Source organism: Scyliorhinus torazame, chromosome 9 (assembly GCF_047496885.1).
Source record: "Scyliorhinus torazame isolate Kashiwa2021f chromosome 9, sScyTor2.1, whole genome shotgun sequence".
NCBI lineage: Eukaryota > Metazoa > Chordata > Chondrichthyes > Carcharhiniformes > Scyliorhinidae > Scyliorhinus > Scyliorhinus torazame.
Genome location: NC_092715.1, coordinates 157327055 through 157351170, shown reverse-complemented (window position 1 = coordinate 157351170; position 24116 = coordinate 157327055). Strand labels below are relative to the sequence as shown.

The following is a 24116-nucleotide window of genomic DNA, read 5'->3' as shown; positions in this document are numbered from 1 at the left end:
GCGACCCTCACCGTGCAAGGCGTAGAGTTTAGCAACTTCCGGCTCTACGTCCTCCCCCACCTCTGCGCTGCCCTGTTACTTGGCCTGGACTTCCAGTGCCACCTCCAAAGCGTAACCTTAAAATTCGGCGGACCCCTAACCCCCCTCACCATATGCGGCCTCACGACCCTTCAGGTCGATCCACCTTCCTTGTTTGCGAACCTCACCTCGGATTGCAAACCTGTCGCCACCAGTAGCAGACGGTACAGTGCCCAGGACAGGAACTTCATCAGGTCGGAGGTCCAACGGCTCCTGCGAGAAGGCATCATTGAGGTCAGCAACAGCCCCTGGAGAGCCCAAGTGGTAGTAGTAAAGACTGGGGAGAAGCACAGGATGGTCATTGACTACAGTCAGACCATCAATCGGTACACGCAGCTCGACGCGTACCCCCTCCCACGCATATCTGACATGGTCAATCAGATTGCCCAGTAACGGGTCTTTTCCACAGTGGACCTGAACTCTGCCTACCACCAGCTCCCCATCTGCCCAGAGGACCGCCAATATACTGCGTTCGAAGCAGATGGCCACCTCTATCACTTCCTTAGGGTTCCCTTCGGGCTCACTAATGGGGTCTCGGTCTTCCAACATGAGATGGACCGAATGGTTGACCGGTACGGACTGCGGGCCACCTTCCCGTACCTAGACAACGTCACCATCTGCAGCCACGATTAGCAGGGCCACAACGCTAACCTCATAAAATTTCTCCAGACCGCCAAGCTCCTTAATCTCACGTACAATAAGGAGAAATGCGTGTTCCGCACCAACCGCTTAGCCTTCCTTGGCTATGTCGTGGAAAATGGAGTTCTATGGGCCCTACCCCGACCGCATGCACCCCCTCATGGAACTCCCCCTCCCCTACTGCCACAAGGTCCTGAAACGATGTCTGGGGTTTTTCTCCTACTACGCCCAGTGGGTCCCTAACTATGCGGACAAGGCCCGCCCATTCATTCAGTCCACAGTTTTTCCCCTGATGGCTGAGACCCGCCAGGCCTTCAACCGCATCAAGGCAGACATCGCCAAGGCACACGGTCGATGAGTCCCTCCCATTCCAAGTCGAGAGCGATGCATCGGACGTAGTTCTGGCCGCCGCCCTCAACCAGGCCGGCAGGCCCGTGGCCTTCTTTCCCCGCACCCTCCATGCCTCTGAAATTCAGCATTCCTTTGTCGAAAACGAGGCCCAAGCCATTGTGGAAGCTGTGTGGCATTGGAGGCATTACCTGGCCGGCAGGAGATTCACTCTCCTCACTGACCAACGGTCGGTTGCCTTCATGTTCAATAATACACAGCGGGGCAAGATCAAAAATGACAAGATCTTGAGGTGGAGGATCGAGCTCTCCACCTATAATTACGAGATTTTGTGTCGCCCGGGGAAGCTCAACGAGCCCCCTGTCGTCCTATCCCGCAGTACATGTGCCAGCACACAAGTGGACCGACTCCGGGCTCTCCACTATGACCTCTGCCACCCGGGGATCACCCGGTTCTTCCATTTCATCAAGGCCCACAACCTGCCCGACTCCATTGAGGAGGTCAGGACTGTCACCAGAGACTGCCAAGTGTGCGCAGAGTGCAAGCCGCACTTCTACCGGCCAGATCGAGCGCACCTGGTGAAGGCCTCCCGCTGCTTAGAGCGCCTCAGTATGGACTTCAAAGGGCCCCTCCCCTCCACCGACCGCAACACGTACTTTCTGAACGTGGTCGATGAGTACGCCCGGTTTCCTTTCGCTATCCCATGCCCCGATACGACTTCTGCCACGGTAATCAAAGCCCTGCACAGTATCTTCACTCTATTCGGTTTCCCCACCTACATCCACAGCGATCGGGAATCCTCCTTCATGAGTGCTGAGCTGCGTCAGTTCCTGCTCAGCAAGGGCATTGCCTCGAGCAGGACGACCAGCTACAACTCCCGGGGAAACGGACAGGTGGAGAGGGAGAACGGGACGGTCAGGAAGGCCGTCCTGCTGGCCCTATGGTCTAAAAATCTCCCGGTATCCCGCTGGCAAGAGGTCCTCCCCGATGCGCTCCACTCCATCCGGTCGCTCCTCTGCACCCCGACTAACGAAACCCCTCCATAAATTTCTCCTTGCCTTCTCCAGGAAGTCCACATCCGGGGTCTCGCTCCCAACATGGCTGACAGTTCCTGGACCCGTCCTCCTTCGCAAGCATGTGCGGACCCATAAGCCAGACCCTTTGGTCGAAAGGGTCTACCTCCTACACGTGAACCCGCAGTACGCCTACGTGGCGCACCACGACGGGCGCCAGGACACCGTCTCCCTCCGGGACCTGGCACCCGCTGGATCTCCACCCACGGGCCCCGACCCGACCCCCCCCCCCCCCCGCCAGCAGGATGGCACCTGGTTGTGGGGTGAAGGAAGTAACCTTGTGCCACCAACCAAGTGTGCCACCAATCGCCTCAATTCTTAGAGCTTTGTGTGTGGGCAGGTCCTATGGATGGGGGCGAGCCAGGGAAGTGTGTGTCAGCTGGGAGCGTAGCTGCAGTGTGATGTGGGTCCTGGATGTGACACACAGGTTGTGACAACCTGACCGGAAGCAGGATGGATGTGTGCATGGGGAGGTGGACAGGCAGGGCCTGGAGCCATATTGTGGTCCCGAGTTGCTAGTGCCTCTGGTGATGCCTCTGCCCTGAGAGGGATAGTGTGCCAGGGAGGGTGCCAAAGGCCACGGTGCATGTGTCCTTTGGGGTGAACTCTGCTATTCCCCTGCTTCCTTTGCAGTGGGGCTGTGCTTCTGATGAGTACACTGAGGAGTGGCAGTACCTGGTGAGCCACTGATTGAGCTTGGCCAGGCTCTTCCCTGCTACTCCGCCAGCCAGGCAGCCACCCCCCAGCAGCCCGACAATTTCAGAGTTTTTAAGCATTTTCTTGCCTTCTCGCTTCCCCTCAACAGCCATGGTGCCCAGGTCATTCTTGTGAATACTTGCACCAATTCACGTCCCTGTGACTTCCGCCTAAGAGGGGCGGAGCATCATGGAATGGGTGGAGCATGAAGTGCCCAACCCGTTAATGATACTTAATGCCCATACAAATGACAGTGTTGCATGGACCCGCCGGGCAGTCAGTGAGGGACGAGAGCATGGCGTTAGTATCCGATCTGGGCGGACACCTGGGGTGGGATTCTCCGACCCCCCCGCCGGGTCGGAGAATCGCCGGGGGTCAGCATGAATCCCGCCCCAGCCGGCTGCCGGCCCCCCAAAAATCCCACTGACATGAATCGCGCCACCCGCCTCGGAGAATGGCGAGGACCGGCGCGACGCTATGGGCCCCGGGGCCGCCCGAATTCCCTGGCCCGCGATGGGCTGAGCGGCCGCCATTTTAGGCCGGTCCCGCTGGCGTAAATTAGAGCTGGTACTTACCGGCGGGACGTGGCTCTGCGGGCGGCCTCCGGGGTCCTCGTGGGGGATCTGGCCCCAGGGGGCATACCCACGGTGGCCTGGCCCGCGATCGGGGGCCACCGATCCGCAGGTGGGCCTGTGCCGTGGGGGCACTCTATTCCTCCGCGCCGGCTGGTGTACCAGTCCGCGATGGCTGATGCGGAGATGAACCCCCCCCCTGCGCATGCGCTGGGATGACGTCAGCGCACACTGGCGCTCCCGCGCATGCGCCAACTCGCGGCGGCCGGCGGAGGCCCTACGGTGTCAGTTGGCATGGCACCACGCCCCTTCCGCGCCAGCCTGCACGCCGCAAACCACTCCGGCGCCGGCCTAGCCCCTGACAGTGCGGAGGATTCCGCACCTTTGGGGCGGCCTGACGCCGGAGTGGTTCACGCCACTCCTTTGCGCCAAAGTTGCCCGCCCCGCAGAATCCCGCCCCTGATGTTTTTCCATTTCACGCAATTATCCGCCCAATCATGATTCTTGTTTCTGATGTCGCGAAGTGGAGAATTCAGCCCGTTATCTGCAACCGCATTTGATAGTTTTAAATGTGGTTCATTTAATATATTGCCTTCTGATAATCAATTATTTCCTTGTAATGAATTCAGTGCCCTTAATTTGTATCTGTGATTTCTAGCAAAATTGATATCACATGTCTCTTTGATTCTACAGAATATTATTATACAGCAACATTAACAATTTCTCCAATAACACAAAGTGCCCCATCTGTCAATTTAATTATGAACTGCAGTAGATAAGTGAAAGTTTTATTAGTGCCATCAGGACTTACAGTTACAGTAAATAATGAACGCTATGTACTTTTCAGCAGTTATCTTGTAAACTACAATCTGGCAATGCAATGATCCATATTGCAATCATTTTTTGTTAAGTGATCACAGAGTTCACAATTCTTTAATATAATTTTGTAACCTATGGGACAACATGTGCAGTGTTTTTGATGAAGTTGTTTACTGCAGTCACAGCATATTCCCTTAAAACGGGGATTGCACTGTTTTATTCAGCATGTGATGCTACACATCAGGAAAATATAAGTTTTGTTCCCAATCAATAAATTAAAATCAAAAAAAATTGAAACTGAAGTACCTTTGGAAAAAATATGCACCTAGGAAGTCAGAAGAACCTTGAGGAGACCCTGGTTTAAATTTTCCCTGATGTGGGGCTGAACTACTTTGCAAGGGTAAGAAATGATGTGGATGGGTCCTGCATGCTGAATTCCCAACCCCATTTCCAGTGTGGCCATTTTGACCAGTGGGGAAAATGGGACAAGTCATGACCTGGCACTCACAGCAAATGACATCAGGACTTCCATTGCAAAGGCCGCTGAAGCAGTCATTTTAGAATATTCACCTGGTCGTGTGGGGTTTGAAGCGAATCATGCCAAGTCACGACAGCAGGATTATCAGAAGGGCAGGAAACTTAAAAAATTTGCAAGTATGGACACTTTGCATTACCTTGACCAGAAAAACCTTACGGAAGGTCCTGAATCTGCATCAAGGCGAGGGGAGGAGGCAGGGGTATGGTTGCTGAACACAAAGAGCCTTGGTACAGATTTGCCATCAACAGGGCATCTCCCGGGCTCTGCCAAGAAGTCTGCCACTCGACATGGTTGCAGTACCCTCAACCAGCAATTGTGATGATCTTTGATATGGAAACAGTACAGTGAGGAAAATTTGTAATTAACTTAAAATGTCTGTGCAATCTTTAATTGTTTTATGGCTCACATTCTGGGAGATGCTCCGGAGCACTAGTGCAGGAGGTGGCTTTGCCTGTCCGGGAATATAGTGCCCTGCTGAATGCTGATTTGGCCATTTGAACCAACAATCATCAGGCCCTGTAGTAGCTATCAACTTCTTTGCTTGGATACCTTTAAGTGCTCTGATGCTGAACTCTGTGAGATGTCTCAGTTAGCTACTCACCGATGTATCCATGCATCACAGATGTCTTCTGTGCAAGGATAACTGACTTCATCAGCTTTTAAATGGATTCAGCCTCACAAACACAGAGGGCTACTGGATTCCCATCTTTGTCAGATTCCCAGGACATGGTGGACTTCACACATGTGGCCATCAAAGGCACCGATGGAGAGACAGACCGTTTCATCAACAGGAAGGGGTATCACCTGGTATGCGGCCTTAGCAAGAAGTTCCTTGTGTCCAAATTGGGAGAGGTGTTCCACAGACTAGTGAAACAACAACCTGTCATAGTTATACTCATAGAATCATATCTGTGTCTAAATGCATGAAGCATTTGAAACAACCAGATTAACTGATAGCACAAATGCAAATACATATGATCTGATTACCATTACAGAGATATGGGACATGAATATCATAGAATCATAGAATTTACAGTGCTGAAGGAGGCCATTCGGCCCATCAAGTCTGCACCGGCCCTTGGAAAGAGCACCCTGCCCAAGCCCACACCTCCACCCTATCCCAGTAATCTCACTTAACCTTTTTGGACACCAAGGGCAATTTAGCATGGCCAATCCACCTAACCCGCACATCTTTGGACTGTAGGAGGAAACCGGAGCACCGAAGGGTATGTGAAATTCAGGAATAACAGGAAGTTAGGGAAAAATGGATTGGAGGCTCTGTTTATTAATGATGGTATTAGCACAATAGAGAGGGATGACGAAATCTCAGGAAACTAGAATGTAGAAGCAGTTTGGGTTGAGATGGGAAATGATGACGGCAAAAAGTCACAGTGGGAGTCGTGGCACCTTAATTATGGCACCCTAATTGTAACTACATGGTAGGAAGGAGTTTAAGGGAAGAGATGATGGGAACTTGTCAGAAAGGTACAGCGCTAATCATTTAATCTACAGATAGGTTGGAAAAATCAGATGGGCAATGGTAGTATTGTAGGAGATGATTATTAATCAAAATAATCTCAGGAGTCTCATGTACAGAATAATTGTTTAGTCCAACATGTTGGGAGAGTTCTACCGCAGAGGGTGTCCTAACTTGTACTATAAAAGAATAGAATGCTGTAGCAGGTGGGTTGAAAGCAACAATCAACAAAGGTTTATTAAAAGGTTGTCAACTGTACAAGAGCTGGAACTAGACTGAAGGCAAAAACTCCCAAAGTAGCTGATGATATCACAGACTATCATGTGACTCAACTCTTAAGGAGACATTACAACACAACGACCCACATATATAACAGAAGACATCTCCGAAGCAAGACTGTCCCAATTAAGAAACCATTGGTCATTTATACATTGAGAAGCACTAGGCAGTACTTTAAAACAAATAACTTTGTTTGCAAAATTTCACGAGGCCGAGTGTCTACAATCCCAGGCATTATCTGTCCTTCCTATCTCCCAGAGGCTGCTCTTAATTTTTGACCCAATGCCTGCTGGTAGCAGGCTCGGCCTTGCTCTTTGGATTTTGTTTACTAAATCAGGCTTTTGGGGAGTACAAAGGTCATCAGGCAAGCAGGCTACTGATACTGGGCTGCTTAGCCACGTAATGATCCAACCCTGAAGACATTGTCGTCTTCACATCAGCATGTTAGCTGGATGGTATATTTTACCCTGAGTGTGTAAACTCCACAGACAGTTACCCAAGGCCGGAATTGAACCTGGGTCTCTGGAGCTGTGAGGAGGCAGTGCTAACCACTGTACCACCGTGAACACGGTGGGTCGGGAGCAATTCTGGGGGTGTTGCCATTTAGGGTTGCCAGGGACAGGTTCAGGTATTTGGGGGTTTAGGTGACGGGGGAGTGGGCAACGATTCAGAAATGGAACCTGACAAAGTTGGTGGAGCATGTTGGGGAGGACTTTAGGAGATGGGAAACGTCACGCCTGACATTGGCGGGGAGGGTCCAGGCGGAAAAATGAAAGTTCTGCCAAGGTTCCTGCTTGTATTCCAGACCCTCCCGATCTTCATTCCGAAGACCTTTTTCCGGAAACTAAATCTGGCGATTTTGGAGTTTATATGTGCGGCGAAGGTACCTAGGGTGAAGAGGGCCTGCGACAGAGGTAGAGACTGAAAGGGGGGTTGGCATTATCAAGTCTGTTGCACTACTATTGGGCGGCGACTGCAGAGAAGGTGAGGCAGTTGTGGGAAGGAAAGAGGTTAGAGATGGGTTAGGATGGAGGAGGAATCCTGTAGGGGGTCCAGCCTGGGGGCCATGGTACTTCCACTGGCACTGAGGAGGTACACGGTGTGCCTGGTGGTACAGTCCGGGAATAGAATGTGGAATCAGTTGAGGAGACACTTTAGGATGGAGGGGATGTCAGTGCTGACACTGCTGTCTGGGAACCATGGGTTTAAGCCGGGGGAAAGAGATGGCATCTATATGAGGTGGAGAGAGGTGGGGCAGGTGAGGGCGAGGGATTTATATCTGGAGGAAAGGTGTGCAAGTCTGAAAGAACTGTGGGCGAGGGTGGAGCTACCGAAGGGAAGCGAGTTCAGGTATATGCAAGTGAGGGACTTTGTGTGGAAGGAACGGAAATGGTTTTCCAAGCTGCCAGAGTACCCTGTTGGAGCGCTTGCTGCTCCCCGATATGGAAGGGAAGGGTACAATTGAGGAAATATACGGGTGGCTGGGGGAGCGGGGGAGCGTGGGTGATTAGGATTAAGGAGAAATGGGAGGAGCAGCTAGGGATGGAGATAGGATGGGGGAGTGTGGAGTGAGGCGATGCGGGGGGTGAATTTGAGCTCCTTGTGTGCGAGGATGAGTTTGTTTCAGTTTAAGGTGGTACAAAAGACTCGGCTGAGGATGAGTGGGTTCTTCCAGGGGGTGGCAGATGAGTGTGAGTAGTGTGGCCGACGACCAGCAAATCACACCCATATGTTCTGGGGCTGCAGGTAATTGGCGAGCTACTGGTCGAGGGTGTTTGGGAAATTATCAAAGATTGTTGGGGGTGGAGGCCTGGCTGGACCCTATGGGGGCAAATTTTGGGCTTTCAGAAATGCCGGAGCTGATGGAGGGGAGGAGGGCCGGTGTTGTGGCCTTCGCCCCTCTTGTTGCCCGGCAAACGATTCTGTTGGAATGGCAGTCCACAATGCCACAAGGGTTGGCGGCCTGGATGGGGGACATGTACGATTTTCTCCAGCTGGAAACAATCAAGTTCGAATTGAGAGGGTCAGCAGAGGGCTTTGAGACACGGTGAGGACTGTTCATGACCATGTTCGAGCAATTGTTCGTCGCGGGGGAGGAGAGGGGGAGGGGTGACAAGGGGGGAAAACGTGCACAAACTGTGAGGTGTGGAGAGTGTTTTTTGACTTATTTATGTTTTTGTACTTCTGAATATGTTTGGAATAAAATACATTTAAAAATTGGCCAAGTCTGCCATCAAGGAACCTGAGCAAAACTGAAGTCAATGGGAATTTGGGGGGAACACTCTCCAGTGGATGGTGTCAATCCTAGCACAAAAGAAGATGGTTGTGGTGGTCAATCATCTCAGTCCCAAATTATTGCTGCAAGGGTTCATCAGGGTATCGCTGCAGGGGTTCCTCAGATGAGTGGCAAGTAACATTCACGCCACACAAGTGTCAGGCAATGACCATCTCCATTAAGAGAGAATCTCCCTTTGACATTTAGTGGCATTCCCATTGCCGAAGGACCCACTATTAACACCCTGGGGGTTACTATTTAGGTAAAACTGAACTGGACCAGCCATATAAATACTGTGGCAACAAGAGCAGATTAGAGGCTGGAAATTATGTGGTGTGTAACTCACCTCCTGACTCGCCAAAGCCTGTCCACCATCTACAACGCACAATTCAGAAATATAATGGCATATTCTCCACTTGCCTGGATGAGTGCAGCTCCAACAACAAGCTTGACACCATCCAAGCCAAAGCATCCCGCTTGAGTAGAACCACGTTCACCACTTTAAATATTCACTCCCTCCACCACAGTGGCTGCAGTATGTACCGTCTGCAGGATGCATTGCTGCTTCTCACCCAGACTCTGACAGCACCTTCCAAACCCCCAATCGCTACCACCTACATGGACAAGGCCGAAAGATACATGGGTACACAACCAACTGTAAGTTCCGCTCCAAGCCACACAGCACCCTGACTTGGAATTATGTTGCTGTTCCTTCACTTTGTGGGGTCTAAATCCTGGAACTCCATTCCTAACAACACTGTGGGTGTTCCTACAACACATGAACGATGGCGGTTCAAGAAGGCAGCTCACCACCATCTTCTTGAGGGCAATTTGCAATGGGCAATAAATGCTAACCTCGCCAGTGATGCCCACTTCCCATGGACGAATAAAAATACCCATGAGATTATAATGCCTTGACTGCTGTGGTGAATCCCTCCAACACTCCCCTTCCATGGTCTCCCAAACGATTGTCCTGTGCCGGACACTGTACAATATGGTGCAGCATAGGGCTTTGGTGTTCAAAGAGTAACTGGCAAAAAAGGCGCCATATCCTCCGAGATGGAGGAGCAGGAAAAGTGTTGCGAAGAAGGGTCATGGGATTCCGAGGCAGAGGAGGCGGAGTTGCAGTGCGCAGGATGGAAATGTGCCTCAGGATGGGCCTGGAGTCATGGTGAAGAGTTTATGCAGGATGTCATTGTTGATTCAGCAGTGGTTCAACTGAGGGATCCTTGAGGTGATGGTACTGGATGAAGCCCGAGCCTTCATAGGGATGGCAACCAAGCTACCATCCTTCCCGATACAATTGGCACATTTGGTCTACTAGCTGCAGTCTCCATGTGCCTTGGTGAGAACCTATTGCCATTTGTACATAGTATTTTGTCATTAATGCAAGAAAAGAAAATAGCATGCAAACCATTGCATAAACCAGGTATATTGCTAAGAATTTCATCAGTTTTCTTATCTACATGCCAAAATCACTTTACATCTGCTTACTGCCGCTGTCTCTTCAATTCAGAACACCTAACTGCTTTCCCCTTGACTCTTCCTGAACAGTACCTTGTTCAACTTCTTGGTCTTTGTTCCCTTAACTTCAGTCTTCCAAGACATTATTTCTGTCCTAATACCCAGGTTGTCTGGACTTCATCTGGTTCTTTAAGAAGTCTACCTTTTTGCAGCCCCCTTGTGCCATCCAACTTTTATTCTGGCAGAGCTGAGAGATGTTCACTCCCTGGCTTCCAATCTTCAACTGCCAATGAATCCAGCTAAAGTTAAACACAAAAAGCCTTCCTACCCTAAAGGGGCCCCTAGTTGCTAAGCAACAATTTTTACTTCTCCAAACCTTTACTTAATTTTCATGCTGTATCCTCTCTAAGCACAAAAGAAACACAGTTTGAATTGAAGCCAAAACCCCCACACATACAAATACCTTTCTAACCTGAACCTAGCTATAGGTTAACATTTCCTTACACAGAAACATTAAATTAAACTCACTTAAAACTATAACATATTTATAATATTTAACAATACAAATATAAATTCCTTAAAACTATCTTTTCCTGTTACTTGCCTCTGCATCTCTCTCTCCTCCTTCACGACCTTCCTTTAAATCTACCTCTTTGAAATGTCCCCTGTTCTAACGTTTCCTTTTTGGTTCAGATTACACTCCTGTGTAGCACTTTAAGATGCTTTTATAAATGTGTGTTGTTAAAGACTTGTGGAAAAAAATATAAAAAGTAATGATGCCCGAGTCTCAACCTGGAAAACAAAATATTTTATATCTTATCTTCTATGTCTGCAAACTAAAAGGCTGTCCTCTGGAAAGAATGATATAATTTGCATTTTGATAGCACCTTTCAGGTCCATGCGACATCTCAAATTGTCAACTATAGCCAATGTGGTACTTTTATATTCACTGATGTAATGTAGGCAAATGTGGCAACCATTTTGCACGTAGGAAGGTGCTCTCGCAGACAACAATACCATAAATGACCAGGTAATCTGTTTATTTGTGGTGTTTGTCTGAGGGCCAGGATATCAAGATGTTTATTTTTCCTAATTGTGTTTTGGGACTTTTTACATCTGCCACAAGGGACTGCTGGAGCCTTGCTTTAATAGCCCATGCAAAAGATATCTAAGTAACAATAGTAAGCAATCCTTTCAGTGAACTGGTGAAGCTTCAGACTTCTAGAGAATGTTAACTTATTGTTGATTAATGCAGTGGAAATGAACATTCCGGATATGGGAAGTAAATGCGCATAATCTAATCACTGTAAACATCCATATCATTCAAAGAAATTATTAGCTAGTTTCTCATCTCTTTTTAATTGTCCATCCATTTCCTTCCTTTGCTGTTCCACATACATTTGTTGCTCCTGCACTTTTACCAATTACATCTGAATGAATTCATCACTGGTTGAATGTACCTCCTCTTCATGATGTGACATTCTGCTCTCAACTTACTGATCTACTCTTTATACTCTTATTCAACTTCATCAGATTGCATAATTGAGATATCTGTCAACTGGTGGTTCTGGCTTCCCCAGTGTCTTATTGAGTAAAGGCATTATGTGCCCTGGCAGTGAGACATATATGCCAAGAAGGTATGAGATCAAATCACTGCATTGTGCTGCTCTCCAATGCAATTGTAATAGAGTACGGCAGCTTCCGAGCCAGTTAGCAAGAGACTGAAAAGATCACCTAGGGATGTCAATCCCAGTCACTATACATGTTACCCTGTTGAGGGTACAGGTGTGTGGATATTTCGTGGAATACATGTCCTGAGCCCCATATATTTAAATTGCCTCCTGGTACCTGCTGACCAAGCACACACATGATGAATGATCACTTTAAAAGAGGACCGTGATGATGGGTAGTCATTTTACTCATCTAACAGAATTATACCACACCAAATATATATCTTAATATTTTTATTATGTATATTTTTGGACACAAGTTTAATAATGTCTTTCATTTCACATTATCAGAAGAAAATTGTACTGACCTACCATACATCAACTCCAGCTGCTTGCAAGCACCTTTGGAAGTGTGGTGTGGAGAACCAAGCTTTTTACAAGTGAGTTTGTAATTTGTGAGATGATTTTATGGAAAACTGCTGAATGTGGTACAAATGCAAATACACATCAGGTCTGGCAGCATCTCTGGAGAGAAAAAGAGTTAATGTTTCATGGCTGTGATTTTTCATCAGGACTTCTGCTGCAGGATCTCACCAGAGATGCGGCCGGACCTGCTAACTATTTGCAGCAATTTCTGTTTTTATTTTGGATTCCCAGCATCTGCAGTATTTTGCCTTTGTATTGATCAATGTGGTAACAGTTTTTCCTAATTTATTAACATATGTTCCTATATTTTACTCCCAATTCACCATGATTTTTTGAAAATTAAAACAATACACATTTTCAAAAAACATATTTTTATTCAACTTTTTACATATTTTCAACCAAACCTCCCCCTTACAGAAATAAGAAAAAACAAAGAACACATAAATAAACATCTTATACCTATGTCACATATTCCCCCAATATACAAGCCCCCCATTAAACGATAATAAACACAGTAGTAAACATAAAGTACCCCCCCGCCCCCCTCCCTGGGTTGCTGCTGCTGCTGCTGTCCACCTCCTAACGCTCCGCTAGAAAGTCTAGGAACGGTTGCCACTGCTTGAAGAACCCTTGCACAGATCCTCTGAAGGAAAATGTTACCCTCTCCAGTTTAATGAACCCTGCCATGTCGCTGATCCAGGCTTCCACGCTTGGGGGCCTTGCCTCCTTCCACGGTAGCAGAATCCTCCGCCGGGTTACCAGGGACGCAAAGGCCAGAATACAGGCCTCTTTTGCCTCCTGCACTCCCGGCTCGTCCGATACCCCAAATAGTGCGAGCCCCCAACTCGGCTTAACCCGGGTGTTTACCACCTTAGACACCGTCCTCGCAATGCCCCTCCAAAACCCATCCAGCGCTGGGCAAGTCCAGAACATGTGGCCGTGATTTGCTGGGCTCCCCGAACACCTCACATACCTGTCCTCTACTCCAAAAAACTGACTCAGCCTTGCCCCAGTCATGTACGCCCTGTGCAGAACCTTAAATTATATCAGGCTAAGCCTGGTGCAAGAGGAGGAAGAATTTACCCTGCCCAGGGCATCCGCCCACGTACCCTCATCTATCTCCTCCCCCAGCTCCTCATCCCATTTACCCTTTAGCTCCTCCACCGAGGTCTCCTCCTCCTTCTGCATCTTCTGGTAGATTGACGAGACCCTGCCCCCTCCAACCCACACCTCTGAGAGCACCCTATCCTGGATCCTGAGTGCTGGAAGCAGCGGGAACTCCCTCACCTGCCGTCTTACAAACACCCTTACCTGCATGTACCTAAAGGCATTTCCAGGGGGGAGCCCGAGTTTTTCCTCCAACACCCCAAGGCTCGCAAACGTCCCATCTATAAACAGGTCCCCCATCCTTCTAATACCTGCCCTGTGCCAGCTCAGGTACCCCCCATCCATTCTCCCCGGGACAAACCGATGGTCCTCTCGGGTCGGGGACCACACCGATGCCTCTGCCTCCCTCCTGTGGCGTCTCCACTGCCCCAAAATTTTGAGGGTCGCCGCCACCACTGGACTCATGGTGTACCTTGTCGGCGGGAGCGGCAGCGGTGCCGTCACCAGCGCCCTCAGGCTCGTGCCCACACAGGACGCTATCTTCAGCCTCTTCCACGCCACCCCCTCCCCCTCCATTACCCACTTGCGTATCATCGCCACATTGGCAGCCCAGTAGTACCCACACAGATTAGGCAACGCTAGCCCTCCTCTGTCCCTACTCCGTTCCAGAAACACCCTTCTCACCCTCGGGGTCTTTTTCGCCCATGCAAACCCTATGATGCTCCTACTGACCCGCTTAAAAAAGGCCTTAGGGATCAGGATGGGGAGTCACTGGAATATAAAAAGGAACCTCGGGAGCACCGTCATCTTCACCGATTGTACCCTACCCACCAGGGAGAGTGGCAGCATATCCCACCTTTTAAACTCCTCCTCCATCTGCTCCACCAGCCTCGTAAAGTTGAGCTTGTGTAGGGCCCCCCAGCTCCTGGCCACCTGGATCCCTAGGTACCGAAAACTCCTTTCCGCCCTCTTCAGTGGAAGCTCGTCTATCCGCCTTCCCTGGTCCCCTGGGTGTATCACGAATAGCTCACTCTTCCCCATGTTGAGCTTACACCCGGAGAAGTCTCCAAACTCCCTGAGGATCCGCATCACCTCCGGCATCCCCTCCACCGGGTCCGCCACATACAGTAACAGGTCGTCGGCATACAACGATACCCCCCCCCCCTGCCCCCGCCCCGCCTGCAACAGCCCCCTCCAGTTCCTGGACTCCCTCAGAGCCATCGCCAAAGGCTCAATTGCCAATGCAAATAGCAGGGGGGATAGGGGGCACCCATGCCTCGTCCCCTGGTAGAACCAAAAGTATTCCGACCTCCTCCGATTTGTGGCCACACTCGCCACCGGGGCTTCGTACAGTAACCTAACCCAACTAACGAACCCCTCCCCGAACCCGAACCTTCTCAACACTTCCCACAGGTACCCCCACTCCACCCTATCGAAGGCCTTCTTCGCATCCATAGCCGCCACTATCTCCGCTTCCCCCTCCACTGCAGGCATCATGATTACATTTACGAGCCTCCGCACATTGGTGTTTAGCTGCCTTCCCTTCACAAAACCCATCTGGTCCTCGTGGATCACCCCCGGGACGCAGTCCTCAATTCTGATAGCCAACACCTTCGCTAACAGCTTCGCATCCACGTTGAGGAGCGAGATTGGCCTATACGACCTATACTGTAAAGGGTCCTTGTCCCGCTTCAAGATCAGCGAGATCAGCGCCTGGACGTTGTCGGGGGTAGGACCCCACTCCCTCACCTCATTGAAAGTCCTCACTAGTAGTGGGCCCAACAGGTCCATACACTTCCTGTAAAATTCCACCGGGAACCAATCTGGCCCTGGTGCCTTCCCCGCCTGCATACACCCCAGCCCCTTAGTCAACTCCTACAGCCCTACAGCCCAAAGACCCGCCACCTGCCCCTCAACTCTACCCTCGGGAACCACAGCCAGTCCAGAAAATGATGCACCCCCCCCCACCCCTCCTCCGTCGGGGGCTCAGACCTATACAGCCCCTCATAGAAGTCTCTAAATACCCTATTTATTCCCACCGCACCATGTTCCCCCCTTTATCCCTAACTCTCCCAATCTCCCTCGCTGCCTCCCACTTCCGAAGTTGGTGTGCCAGCATTCCGGCTAGCCTTCTCCCCGTATTCATACACCGCCCCTTGCGCCTTCCTCCACTGCCCCTCCGCCTTCTTGGTAGTCAACAGGTCGAACTCGGCCTGGAGGCTTCGTCGCTCCTTGAGTAGTCGTCGTCCCCCCCCCGGTCCCCCCATTATCAAGCTCCCTGCCTCCAGGTCCGGAATCCGGCCCAACATGCGCCGCATAAATCTGGCATCATCCCAATTCAGGGCATACACATTCACTAATACCACCCGTACCCCCTGTAGCTTACCACTCACCATCACGTACCTATCTCCATTGTCTGCCACGATGCTCAGCGCCTCAAACGACACCCGCTTCCCCACCAAAATCGCCACCCCTCGATTCTTTGCGTCCAACTCCAAATGGAAAACCTGCCCTATCCACCCCTTTCTCAGCCTAACCTGATCTGCCACCCTCAAATGCGTCCCCTGGAGCATGACCACATCTGCCTTCAGTCCCTTCAGGTGCGCGAACACAGGGGCCCTCTTGACCGGCCCGTTAAGGCGTCTCACATTCCAAGTTATCAGTCGGATCAGGGGGACTGCCCCCCCCCCCCCCTCCCCGCCGATTAGCCATCCCCCTTTCTAGGCCAGTCACGTACCCGTGCCTCCCGCACTCTCTGTTCCCCCAGCGGCAGACCCCTGCCCCAACTCTCTCTTCAGGCTCCAGCTCCCCCTAGGCCAGTGCAGCAGCAACCCCCCCCCCCCCCCCCCAACCCCCCACCCCCCCCCAAGCTCGGCCCTCCCCCCACAGCACTCCTGTAAGTCAGCTGACTCCTGCTGACCCCGGCCGCTCCCGCCATTCCATCGACCCCCCCCAGTGTGAGAATCCCTCACCCTCCCTCCTGTCCATCAGCGGGCGCTCCTCTCCAGCACCACCCCTCCCCCCCCCCCCCCGCCCCCGCCCCCTTCCTTCCCTAATGCGGGAAAAAGCCCTCGCTTTCCACCAAGCTGTTCCTGCGACCACTGATCCCACGCTGCCTGGTCTCCACCCGCCGCCATCTTAGTTTTCCTCCCTTGCACTTTTCGCTGCTCCAAAACTACTTTTTTCACCGCTCCATTCCTGGTCCAATCCATACAGTGCGGGGAAATGTTACTGTCACCTTCCCACACTGGGAACCGTCGAACAAATGCCGCTGGGGACCCTAAAAGGAGCCCAAAAGTCCGTTTCTGGCGGAAGCTGCTGAACGTGCGACTTAGCTCCGCATAGCCGCAACCAGAAGTCCCAATACACATATTTTTATATGCTTTTATGTTTAAACTTGTTTTGTCAAATTTAGTTTGAACAGTTAAGGGTGATTTGAGTGAGGAAGGTTTCAGTATATAATGTATTTATCAGTGATTTTATTCTGATGTAGTCTGTCGAGAGAGGGAGGGTGTTGGCAGGGTTTACTTGCATTGGATGTTTTTGTTCAATGCTACTTCAAAATAAATAGCCCCAAGAGCTATTTGTAGGAATAATGGAAAAATGTAATCCCATACCACTCACTATCCTCTATCACTCCATGGGAAAAGATATAAATAGTGCATTGATCTTCAATAGTATCATTGTTGTCTAACTTTTTATTCCAGTGCCAGGTTCATACCAGACCTCCCCAGAACCCATCCCCCATTCATCTTGACTTTGATTGCAGGTTTTCTGCAGGCCTTGTCAATGCACATCAGCCTTTTGTGGACCACTGCATTGCATTTCTCGTTTGAGTCCTGTGCAGCGAAACATGCATGTGATCTAACCTTTGGTGGAGCTAACCTCTGGGCTAACCTTCCTCTTGGTCTGTTCACACGGCTTGTGCTGGTGGCCACTTTGTGAACATTCTGCCCCTTAAACTTTCAACAATAACAGCTTGTATTTATATAGCACCATGAACATAATAAAACACCCAAGACACTTCATAAATGCATTATAACAAGAAAAATTACATTGAGTCACAATATGAGATATTGGGGCAAATGCCCAAAAGCTTAAAAAGAAAGATAGTTTTTAAGGAGTGTTTTAATGGAGGAAAGTGAGATGGCGATGCACATAGGTTTAGGGAGCAAATTCCAGAGGTAAGTGCCGAGGCAACTGAAAGACAACCAGTGATGGAGTGATTAAAATATGGATGTGCAAGAGGACAGAATGAAAGGTTTGTACGATATGAGTGTGAATGAAAGCATTGAAAGTGTATCTACGCCAGATGGACCGCAGCGGTTCAAGAAGGTGGTTCACCACCACCTTCTGAAGAGGAATTAATAAATGCCGGCCTTCCCAGTGACATTCGCATCCCATGAAAGAAAAAAATAGAGATTGTGGGATAGAGGTAGTGAATGTTCAAAATAGTATTAGCTATGAGGATACCATCATTTTTGATGGTCTCGGATCTGCTCGCTGCTAGGCGCAGCCGCGATGACGGCTCCAATGATGGCAACCGCCATATTCTCCATTGGGGGAAGAATATTTTTTATTCTTTCATGGGCTTCCATGCTTGAATAGCTGGCAGTGTGTGCAAGCTGTAAGATATGGGTGTGAGGCTTGTAGCATTACTAGCATGTGAGAATGAGGTGAAGCCATGAATTTTAGCTATGTGATGTGATCGATATAAATTGTTGGTAGATAAATGGTGGGAAGTATGGTGCCTTGAACAACATGTGAGACAAGTGGCACAGTTGGTGGGATTTTGCATTTGAAGAAACATTTACTGACCTTGACTATTCAAATGAGGTCATTGAACTTTTTGTGTTACTGAATTCAGGTTCTCAGACTCATGGCATCAAATACCTCTTATTCTTCTAAGCTCCAGGGAATAGTGGCCTAGTTTACTCAATTTTTCTTTACAGTATAGTCCCGTCATCCCAGGAGCCAGTCTAATGAACCTTCATTGCACTCCCTCTAGGGAAAGTATGTCTTTCTTGGGTAAGGCAATTCAGACTACACACAATACACCAGGAGTGGCCTCACCACTGCCCTTTATAATTATAGTATGACTTCTTTGGTCTTATAATCCAACCCGCTAACATATCATTTGCTCTGCTGATTGCTTACTGTATCTGCATGCGAACTTTCTGTGATTTTTGTAAAGGACACCCAGGTCCCTCTTGAGGCAAACATTTCCTAGTGTCTCAGCACATGATTTACCTGTCGCATATGCAGCTATCCTTGACAGTATTGATAGAAGTGAACACTGCATGGACTATACCATGGACTATACTTTCTTTGTGAAGACAAAGTCCCATCTTCACACTGAGGATTACCCATCATACTATTTGCAATAGATTCAGAACAGATCTAGCAGCTCAAAACTGGTCATCCACAAGGCACTGGACCATCAGCAGCAGCAGAATTGCATTAACAATAATCGAACCTCGTGGTCCAGAATATACCTCACCGTGCCATCACTATTAAACTGAGGGATCAACCTTAGTTTGACAGGGAGTGCAAGAAAGCTTACCAGGAGCATCATCAGGCATACTTAAAAATGAGATGCTAACCTGGTGAAACTACAACACAGGACTACAAGCATGTTAAACAGTGGAAGCAGCATGTTATAGACTAGGGTTTCCCAAACTTTTCCAGGCGCGGAACCCTTTTGACCTCCCAAGAGAACTGAAGGAACCCCAAAGAAACATGTTATTATATTGAAGAATTAAACCACAAAAAATGATGATTATTGCGCAATAGATACAAACATATAAAAACAAACTTATAAGATGTTTCTATGTCTCATAAGTATATATCTTTTTACAATAAAAAAGTTCTGGTATTCAACAAATTCTTCGAAGCCTCACCTTTTTGTTATTTTTAATGGGAGCATCCACTCACACACACTCGCTCACCCAAACTCATTCTCGTCCTCACCCACACACTCTTACGTTCAACCACTGTCACCATCACCCACACTCTCTTACCCCCATCCTCTTTCACCCTCACACCTTCACTCACACTCATCCATTCTCTCAGATTCTCATCCCCTCAGCCCTGTTTCATCTTGGACCCCACAGCCCCGGCTGTTCTTGAGCTCCCGTGGCTCTAGCTCTTCTTGCCACCCCCTACCCCGCCTCCCCAAAGTGAGACTTTGAGAGGGATTTGCAGAGAGTGATGTTCAAATATATCCCATGCCCTTATCCACCTAGTTGAATTCCTGTAGTACATCTTGTAGATGCTGCACAGTGCTGTAGTGCATCATGGTGGAAGGAGTGACTGTTGAAGTGTTGGATGGGGTGGTGGGCAAGGCTTTTGAGTGTTGTTGGAGCTGCAGTCATCCCAACAACTGGAGAGTATTCCATCACACTCTTGGGGCAGGATTCTCCGGCCTCTCCGTCATGTGTTTCCCGGTGGCCAGAGGCGGTGATCAGTTCACTGACGGCAGGACTCCCTGCTCCCACTGCTGTCAATGGGATTTACCATTGAAGCCACCCCACATCCACAGGAATCCCTTGACCGGAGTGTGCTGCTGGTGGGTCCAGAAAATCCCACCGGTAGCGAACGGCCAGAGAATTCTGGCATTTGTGTCTTATTGATGGTATAGGCTTTGCAGAGTCAGGAGGGTATTTACTCACTGCAGAACCCCCACCTCTGATCTGCCCAGCATCTGACAAATGTAGAAGCAGTGAACCTTAGTCCTGAAGTAATACTCAATATTTTGTGTGGACATCGATTTTGCTTTAGCATTTTTATAATTATCACAATTGACCCAAATAGTAATTATTTTTTTCACATTATAGGTATGAAAAATCCAGTCAGATCAAGACTGTCTCCAGTAGCAACATATTTTTCAAAGGCAGGAGGTTTCGTTTCAGGTGAGTCTTTCTAACTAGCTTAAATAAATTATTTGCACTATTACTTTTGCCCTAAGGTCTTAAATTTATGTTTATAATAATATTTTGGAGACTCGCCATGCATGCAGTGGCTAATGCAGAAATTGAATTTGAGGACTCCCAGGCTCAAATCCCTGAGTTGCCTGTGAGTAGAATCTACAAATTTTCCCTCAGATCAGAGTAATCAGTTTGCATTGAAGTTACACTTTCACATGTTTTTACATGTTATCAAGTTCAGATTCAGGAATCACAGATTACCCAAAAATTGGCTCCAGCTCATCGGTAATTTTAAAGTAGTTCATTCAGTAATTTATTAACTAGCAGTGGTTTAAAAAATATGCATAAACTAAATGGATAGAAAAAGCACACGACTTTTGACGGGTAAGAACGATTTATCGGTCTCAGAGGATGAATGGATGACTAGTGTGTGGTAGTCGGTATTAGGGGTATTACGGTACCTAGGTTGAGGCTGTAAGATCATTGGTGTGGGAGGTACCTGAGACAGGAAGATCATTGGTGAAGCCTGCCTGCTGGTTGCACCCAGTAAGGCGGAGTATAAGAGTCTGTGTTCTGTGTCTCCCCAGCAGCTGCATTCTGTACCTGCGCTGCTGGGGAAACATCTAGTCCAATAAAGCCTTCAATTGTCATCCAATCTCGCTTCTGGAGTCATTGATCGAGCATCAATTTATTGGACTAGATTTTAAAGAATGGAGCTCCGAATCAAGCCGGAGTGTCTGCAACTCTGCCCCCTCGCGGCAAAATCAGTGGCAACCTTCAAACACTGTCTGGCGTGCTTCAACGGGTACCTCAGGATGGCCACGACTGCACCGGAGGACCAGAAGATGCAAGTTCTCCACTCGAGGGTGAGCCCAGAGATCTACACCCTCATCGAGGATGCGGACAATTTCGAGGCCGTGATGGCCCTGTTGAAAGGACACTACATTCGCCCAGTATACCAGGTTTACGCCCGACATCTGCTAGCGACAAGGCGACAAATCCCGGGAGAATCGCTGGATGAATTCTACCGCGTGCTCCTGGTTCTAGGTAGGAACTGTGACTGTCCGCAAGTTTCAGCCAGCGACCACACACAACTTTTAATCTGGGACGCATTCATTGCAGGTATGCTGTCCTCCCAAATCCGTCAGCGGCTGCTGGAGAAAGAGACACTAGGCCTCAAGGAGGCACGGGCCCTTGCTAGCTCCCTGGATGTGGCCTCCCGAAATGCCCGCGCGGACGTCCCCGACCGCGCGGCAGCCCCTTGGGCAGCTTGGAACCCACCCGCGGCCGTCCCCGATGCATCCCCCATCCCCCCACAAGCTTGTGCCGCGCGGCTACCAGGCAACACCGGGGGGGCCCGCTGTTATTTTTGCCGGCAAGCCAAGCACCCTGGCAGCGCTGCCCGGCCCGCTCCTCCACCTGCAAAGTTTGTGGCAAAAAGGGCCATTTTGTGGCGGTATGCCAGGCCCGGGCGGTCGCCGCTGTCTCCGGGGGCGAACCGGGGCTGCCACCACAACTCTCTTCACGGGCCACGTGCGGGCCGCGGGTGCAGCCATGTTCATTTTCCCGAGCCACATGCGGGCCCCGGGCGCCGCCATCTTGTTCCCCAGGGACCACGTGCGATGCGTGGGCGCCGCCACCTTGCCCACCCCCAGCCATGTGTGACCCATGGGCACCGCCATCTTGGCTGGAGTCTCAGGACCCCGATTCGGATGGCCACACACCGCCCGAGGAAAATCTTCAACTTTTACCACGACTCGCCTCGGTGACCCTGGACCAATCTCGGCCCCGAACGCTCTCTACCGCGACGACGACCGTGCTCATCAACGGGCGCAAAACATCCTGCCTGATCGACTCCGGGAGCACAGAGAGCTTCATGCACCCCAACACGGTCAGGCTCTTCCCATACACCCAGTTAACCAAAGAATCTCCCTGGCCTCCGGGTCTCACTCTGTAGAGATCAAGGGGTTCTGCGTAGCGAACCTCAGGGTCCAGAGAAGAGAATTAAAACATTTTCGGCTCTACGTCCTCCCTCACCTCTGCGCTGCCACGCTCCTGGGATTGGACTTCCAATGCAACCTCCAGAGCTTAACCTTTAAATTCGGTGGCCCTATACCCCCCTCACTGCCTGCAGCCTCACAGCCCTCAAGGTCGATCCGCCTTCCCTTTTTGCAAACCTCACCCCGGATTGCAAACCCATCACCACCAGGAACAGATGGTACAGTGCCAGGACCGGACTTTCATTAGGTCGGAAGTCCAGCGGCTAGTGAAGGAAGGTATTATCGAGGCTAGCAACAGCCCCTGGAGGGCTCAAGTAGTGGTTGTAAAGACCGGGGAGAAGCACAGAATGGTCATCGATTATAGTCAGACCATCAACAGGTATACGCAGCTCGACGTGTACCCTCTCCCTCGCATATCTGATTTGGTCAATCAGATTAGACCATACAAGGTCTTTTCCACGGTGGACCTCAAATCCACCTACCACCAGCTCCCCATCCGCCCGGGCAACCGCAAGTACACTGCATTCGAAGCAGATGGGCGGCTCTACCACTTCCTAAGGGTTCTTCCAACGGGAGATGGCCGAATGGTTGACCGGTACGATTTGCGGGCCACGTTTCCGTACCTCGACAACATCACATCTGCGGCCACAACCAGCAGGACCACGACACCAACCTCCACAAATTCCTCCATACCGCAAAAACCCTTAACTTAACCTACAACAAGGACAAATACGTGTTCAGCACCGACCGTCTCGCCATCCTCGGCTACATAGTGCATGATGGAGTCATAGGCCCAGATCCCGAACGCATGTGCCCCCTCATGGAGTTTCCTCTCCCCCACTGCACCAAGGCCCTGAAACACTGCCTGGGATTTTTTTCATATTACGCCCAGTGGGCCCCCAATTATGCGGACAAGGTCCGCCCACTAATCCAATCCTCGGTTTTCCCCCTGTCGGCAGAGGCCCGCCAGGCCTTCAGCCGCATAAAGGCGGACATCGCAAAGACCACGATGCATGCAATCGATGAATCCCTTCCCTTCCATGTCGAGAGCGACGCGTCCGACGTAGCTCTGGCGGCCCCCCTCAACCAAGCGGGCAGGCCCGTGGCCTTCTTCTCACGCACCCTCCATGCAGAAATCGTTGTTCCTCCGTTGAAAAGGAGGCCCAGGCCATAGTAGAAGCTGTGCTGCACTGGAGGCATTACCTGGCCGGCAGGAGATTCACGCTCCTCACTGACCAACGGTCGGTAGCTTTCATGTTCGATAATGCACAGCGGGGCAAGATAAAGAACGATAAGATCTTACGGTGGAGGATCGAGCTCTCCACCTACAACTATGAGATTTTGTATCGTCCCTGGAACCTAAACGAGCCTCCTGATGCCCTATCGTGCGGCACTTGTGCCAACGCACAAGTGGACCGCCTCCGAGCCCTCCATGAGGACCTCTGCCACTCGGGGGTCACTCGATTCATCCATTTTATCAAGACCCGCAACCTGCCCTACTCCCTCGAGGAGGTCAGGACCGCCACCAGGAACTGCCAAATCTGCGCAGAGTGCAAGCCGCACTTCTGCAGGCCAGAGAAAGCGCACCTGATAAAGGCTTCCCGTCCCTTTGAACGCCTCAGTATGGACTTCAAAGGATCCCTCCCCTCCACCGACCGCAACACGTACTTCCTGAATGTGATTGACGAGTACTCCCGGTTCCCATTCGCCATCCCCTGCCCTGACATGA

At 50.2% G+C, this 24116-nt stretch overlaps 1 protein-coding gene across 3 annotated transcripts in view; it reads left to right on the top strand.

The window, feature by feature from the left end:
- frmd3 (FERM domain containing 3) overlaps window positions 1-24116 on the top strand; it is a 356546-nt gene that overhangs the window by 264315 nt on the left and 68115 nt on the right. For all 3 annotated transcript variants that reach the window (XM_072516657.1, XM_072516656.1, XM_072516655.1), the window contains 2 exons: window positions 12280-12368; window positions 20298-20372. In XM_072516657.1, the coding sequence (XP_072372758.1) occupies window positions 12280-12368; window positions 20298-20372 (164 nt within the window). The remainder of the gene's footprint in view (window positions 1-12279; window positions 12369-20297; window positions 20373-24116) is intronic.